The sequence below is a fragment of the Carlito syrichta genome, unplaced genomic scaffold, assembly GCF_000164805.1.
Source record: "Carlito syrichta isolate Samal-C Ts95f unplaced genomic scaffold, Tarsius_syrichta-2.0.1 Scaffold309114, whole genome shotgun sequence".
In the NCBI taxonomy this organism is placed as follows: Eukaryota; Metazoa; Chordata; class Mammalia; order Primates; family Tarsiidae; genus Carlito; species Carlito syrichta.
This window is the reverse complement of record NW_007253210.1, coordinates 623015-628626: the sequence shown is the minus strand read 5'-3', so window position 1 is coordinate 628626 and position 5612 is coordinate 623015. Positions and strand designations below refer to the sequence as shown.

The following is a 5612-nucleotide window of genomic DNA, read 5'->3' as shown; positions in this document are numbered from 1 at the left end:
CGGAAGGCTGAGGCGGAAGGATTGCCGGAGGCTAGCAGGCGAGGCTGCAGTGGCCAGGAGTGGCCACTGCACTTCAGTCTGGGCAACTGAGTGAGACCCCAACTCAAAAAAAAGAAAAAATCAGCCAGGGATGGTGGTGCATGCCTGTAGTCCCACCTACTTGGGAGGCAGAGGTAGCAGGATTGCTGGAGCCTAGGAATTTGAGGCTGCGGTGAGCTGTGATTATTCCATGGTATCCTGCCTGGGCAACACAGCAAGACCCTGTCTTTAAAAAAGAAAACACTGGTGCTTATAATAATACAAATAGTGGCATATAGGGCATGTCATATTCTTAGACACTACCCCGCCTTGTGACTTTAGTCCCTGCCCTGCGTCTGACCCTCAGCTGAAGCCAGGTGCGTTATGAAAGACCGATTACCCTCTGAAAGTGAGGCACAGGTGAGAAGCTCCATGGCAGAGCCTGGAGCCCCATCCCGGGGTTCACTGCTCCCTCGGGCTCTGCTCCAGGACCCTGGAGAGTTAGGAAGAAATGCTCAGCCCCAGGCGAGGCCGCGTCTGGCCTGGCTGACTGCACTCCCCCTACAGAAGCGGTACCGCGCAGTGTACGACTACAGCGCCGCGGACGAGGATGAGGTCTCCTTCCAGGATGGAGACACCATCATCAACGTGCAGCAGATCGATGACGGCTGGATGTACGGCACGGTGGAGCGCACCGGCGACACGGGGATGCTGCCAGCCAACTACGTGGAGGCCATCTGAACCCCGTGGGCCCCACTCATCTTCAGCGCATTCCACGGCATCGCATCCGTCCTGGGCGCGGCCCGTCCACCCTTCAGTGTCTCTGTTTTTAAAAATCTGCCACTGCTTGTGATTCCCACCTCTCCTCCAGCTTCTTTTGCCAACTGAAGCCTTCTTCTGCCACTGCCGCGATCTCCTTCCTCCGGCAGGTTTTTCCCTTGACCAACTTCTTGGTTTTCTCTCTGGATGGAACAGGTGTGGGCCTCTGGGGAGGGAGAGGCCTTCGGGGTGGGGCTGGACTGGGCTGGGAGGCCTGATGGCTCCCCTTCTCACCTGCCTCTCTGTTCCCCCTCACACGTCCTCCTGCCCAACCCCTCACACACCCACACATTCCAGAGCTGTGGTGAGCCCCAGACTCCCAGGGCCCCCAGAGTATGGGATCCACCCCTCTGTCCCCAGGCTGGGGATGGGGCCTCTGCTGTTGCATAGGGATCAGTGGAGGGGCTCGACCCCCCTCTCTCCCTCCCTCTCAGCAAGGGCTGCTGGACCTCCGGGGGTCTCCCACCCTCCTGGGTCCAGGACAGCCCAGTGGAGTCCCAGCTCTGGAGCGCGCCCCACCCCCCAGGCATTTCTTCTCACACTGTGATTTGCCCTCCTGCCCACGCAGACCTGCGGTGGGTGCAGAGCTCCCCAGGAAGCACAGCTGGGGTCCCGTTCTTGCCTTTCTTAATTCTGGGGACGGCCGTAGGGAGAGGGAGCAGGGTGTTCTCTCCTGTCAGCCCCAGTCTCTGGGGACCTTGCCGCCTGGGCTGGGTGCTGAGGCCCCAAAGGGGCCTCCTTTCCCCTCCTGGGAGGATGTCTCGGGGCCTTGCCTGGCTTCCTCGCCCCTGCCTATCTCCAGGTGGGCCCCTGTGTTGCCAAGGCCTGGCGTGTAGGGCAGGCGTGTGTGTCTGCAGGTGTCTGATAGGCGAGTGCGTGCAGGTGGGTGGGGCTAGTCTGCAGGTGTCTGGGCCTGTGTGCAGGTGAGGGTGTGAAGGGACACAGAGCCGCCTTCCCTGATACCGTCCTCAAAACCCACAGTGAGAGAGGAGGGCCCTGTGGGAGCGGTTCTGGTTTTCTTGGGAGGGAAGCCCCTCCTTGCCCCATCTTTGAGTGGAGGGAGCCTCCCATCTGCCCTTTGCTGTGTGCCAGGCAGAGGTGAAGAGCTGGTGAGGGCCGCGTCAGGCCTGCAGCTCGCAGGGGTGGGGAGCAGCCTCGTAGCTCCAGGCAGATTCTCTCCCTTCACCTCTGTGTGAGGCTGCGGAATAGGGTGCCAGAAGGACCCCGTGTCACCCACACTGTGGGTGCCTCACCTGGGCTGTCCCCCTCTGGATGTCCCCCTCACTCCCAGGAAGCCCCTGAAGCAAGGGAGAGGGTCCCAGGGCTGCAGAACTGGAAGCAGAGGCCAAGGAGGGAGACGGTGCTATATCCAAGCTCCTCCTCGACTCGGCGGTGGCTGGGACGACCCCAGCCTGACTTGACTCATCAGGCTCTCCCCTTCCCATCTTCACCCTGAGTCCAACCAGGTGGTGGACACCTGGTCCCTCCAGGGGGACGGGCCTGAAGGCGTTGGCCTGTTTAGCAGTCAGGTCCTTGTCGTGGGTGTTTTTGACAACTGCTTTTTGGTTGACTTAGGAGTATCTGTCCCAAATCAGAGGTTGAGGAAAGTCCCTGCCTGGCGGAGCCCTTTTCCTGTGGCCCCAGCCTGGGTGCGGGAGGGGGGTGTCTTCTCTTGGGCAACTAGGAGACTGGGAAGACACAGAACCTCTTGGGGAAGCAGTCGGGAGCCCCTGGGGAGGCGCTGATGCGGTTGGCTGCCTCCCAATCTCAAAGCACAATGTGGGTTTGGGGACCAAAGGCCAGGAACACATCCAGCTGGGGGACCTGTGGCCAGGGGCGTGGGGATGGTGGGTGGAGCGCCACCGCCCCCAGGAGGGCCTGGAGCAGCCTGTGGTCACTCTGCTGAATTTTCCTTCCCAAACAAGGCGGGCCAGTCCCTGGAATCTCGCTCCTCCCGTCCTAAAAATAGGGGCCTTTTTCTTACCCCCAGAGGGAGGAGGGACCGTCTCACTGGTGCTGAGGGACCCAGGGCTGCTGGGCGTCCCTGTCCCTTACCACAACCACCCATCTCTAGGAGAGCACAGGACCCTGAGGGCTGGGCTGGGTCTCTGGGCTTTTGTACAGTTCCAGAGGTCTTTCAGCCAATCGAGCCCCAGGAAAGAAGACCCCGTCAGAGCTGGAATGTGAATTCAACTCTTGTGGACCAATCACAAAAACGCAGGAAGCCTGCTGGTGAGAAAGGGAATTCTCCCAAAACTGCTTCCTGTTTTCTCCCCTTGTGTCCCTCCAGGGAAAACTATTGCTTCATTTCTGCCTTTCCCCCCTCACATATGCACTTTTGGGCCTTTTTTTAAAGCTGGAAGAAAACAAAACAAAACACCGCCCCACAACCTGTATTTAAAAAGAAACAGAAATGACCGTGTGAAATTTGCCTCTGTCCAGACATTTCATCCGTGTGTGTGTGTGTGTGTGTGTGTGTGTGTGTGTGTGTGTGTGTGTGTGTACACGTGTGTGGAGCCACCGTTCATCTTTTTATATGGGGTTGTCTTATTTCAGTCTGTTTTGGTCCCCTCCCTGGTGGGCCTGTGCTCGGGATCAAATCTCTCTGACCTGTTATGATTCTGAACATTTGACTTGAACCACAAGTGAATCTTTCTCCTGGTGACTCAAATAAAAGTATAATTTTTACCTGCGGACTGTGTTTCCTCTCTGGCTCTGAGGTGTGGCTGTGTATGTGTGTCCTGTATGTATGTGTGTCCTGTCTACTTGGGGACACTGGCCTGTTGCCCGCCTGGGAGCTCTGCTGCCCTTCAGGGAGAGATGACTAGCCCGGAAGCCTAGGACAGTTTGCCAGGTACCTACTTCCTCCTTGCTGAGAACTTGCTTCCCACCAACCTCCTAGCTCTACCCGCTCTCTCCTGCCTGCCCGGCCTGGTGGCACTCCCAGAAACTTTCCTGGGCGCGACATCTCTGATTGTCTCACTTCCTCAGTCATGCGTCTGTCTCCCCACAAGCCAGTGCACTCAGCGGGGTGATGAGACTCTGCTCAACAAGTACTCGTGAAATTAATGAATGGGCTCACCTTGGGTGCAGTTCCAGAGATCTGCCACTGCCGAGCAGATAACAGGAGCTCAGCACGCCCTTGAGGAAGGAGCTGGCAGAATGTTCCGCAGGGGCACAAGATTTGGATAGAGCTGTCTGCAAGTTGGCCTGGCAACTCAGAGCACCATTCGCAGTGCCCTGTGAATGTGACCTTTAACAGGCCATGGCAGGAGGGTCACTTGAGCCCAGGAGTCCGAAACCTCATCTCTACAAACAAAACAAAACAAAAGGGCTGGTGTGGTGGCATATGCCTCCAGTCCCAGCTTCTCAGAAGGCTGAGGCAGAAGGATCGCCTGAGCCCAGGAGGTGGAGGCTGTGGTGAGCCATGATCATGCCACTGCACTCCAGCCTGGGTGAAAGTGAGACCCCCAGCTCAAACAAAAACAACGCATGTTTTTCCTTCCATCTTCCCAGCAGCCCCGTGAGAGCACTAACTACCTGCATGTCATTTTGTGAATGGGGCCCACAAAAATCCAGGGTGGAGTGGCTTGGTGGAAGTGGCAGAGCTGGGCATCCCAGGCCCCCTGTGTGATGCTCACAGTCCTGTAACCTCGCCAAGGTGGACCGTGTGCCCATGCCCTTGGCAGCTGTCGGATCCATGCCTCCTGTGCTCCGTGCTTTGCTCCAGGGGCCCAGGGTCTGTGGCCTCTGACCAGGTGGCCTCTCTTGCTCAGCAGGGCTGGGAAGACTCCAGCCCCTTTGCTCCCATTGGTGCTGCCAGCCGGCCTCAGGTCCAGCGCCGTGCAGATGGACGGTTCCCACTTGGGGCTGGGAATCAATGCATTTTTGAGATCAGGGCAGCAGTAGGTGGAGAGGGAAGGGCTTTCCCGGAGCTGAGCGCCGGCCAAGTCGGCGGAGGGAAACAGCGTGGGGCATCTTCCAGGCAGCACCAGGTGGCGAAATGAAAGGCAATACTGACACCTGCTTCCCCTGCAAAGGCGCTGGCCGGCTCAGCTTTCCCAGTAGGAGGGAATTCATTGGCAAAACTTACCTCTGTTCTCCTCCTCCAGGATCCTAGAGCTGCAGACCCCCCTCCCCAGGAGGCGTAATTCACCTTCAGAGAGGTTTGGTCGGGAGAGGGAAGCCTACTTTTAGGGGTGAAAGGACATAACATGAATTTAATACACCCAGTGAGCAGCCATTTTAACTTTGCCTAAATCTCATGTTTTTCTAGCAGTTAACTTACCCTCTCTAATCACTAGCCAACGACAGAACAGATTTCTCAGAGGTAGCTATTGATAATTGTTTACAACCCCCTCCCCAGCTTGTTTTGTGTTAATTAGCTTTTCTATTTCAAGTATTTGCCTCCACCCACAAGACTCAGGTTAACCTAATGAGCCCTTCATGACCTTGGTGGCACAGACCCCATCACCATGGCAGCGATCCGTGACTAACCTACCTACTGCCTGCCCTCCATCACCTGACATCAGTACCTGCCCCTTCATGATGATGCAGAGCAGACCACCACCCAGTCACCTTAACGACCTTCCCCCATCAAGGGGAATGTTTAAAAGCTTTCAAGCTGGGCTCGGTGGCTCAACCTGTAATCCCATGCTTTGGGAGGCTGAGGTGAGTGGACTGCCTGAGCCTGCGGGTTCAAGATCTGCCTGGGCAACTTGGCGAGACCTCATCTCTACAATAAATCAAAAAATCAGCCGGGTGTGGTAGCACGC

The 5612-nt window shown here is 57.1% G+C and overlaps 1 protein-coding gene and 1 long non-coding RNA gene across 4 annotated transcripts in view; both read left to right on the top strand.

The window, feature by feature from the left end:
- LASP1 (LIM and SH3 protein 1) overlaps positions 1–875 on the top strand; it is a 43000-nt gene extending 42125 nt beyond the window's left edge. For 2 of the 3 annotated variants that reach the window (XM_008066812.2, XM_008066811.2), the window contains one exon: positions 586–875. In XM_008066812.2, coding sequence (XP_008065003.1) covers positions 586–759 — 174 coding nt within the window. In that variant the 3' untranslated portion in view covers positions 760–875. The remainder of the gene's footprint in view (positions 1–585) is intronic. The other variant, XM_021716978.1, reaches the window with a different exon arrangement.
- A 1261-nt stretch (positions 876–2136) lies between these two features.
- LOC110596435 lies at positions 2137–3533 on the top strand. The gene is made up of 2 exons (XR_002482459.1): positions 2137–3322; positions 3355–3533. It is a non-coding gene; the product is annotated as an uncharacterized LOC110596435 (long non-coding RNA).
- Positions 3534–5612: the final 2079 nt, after the last annotated feature.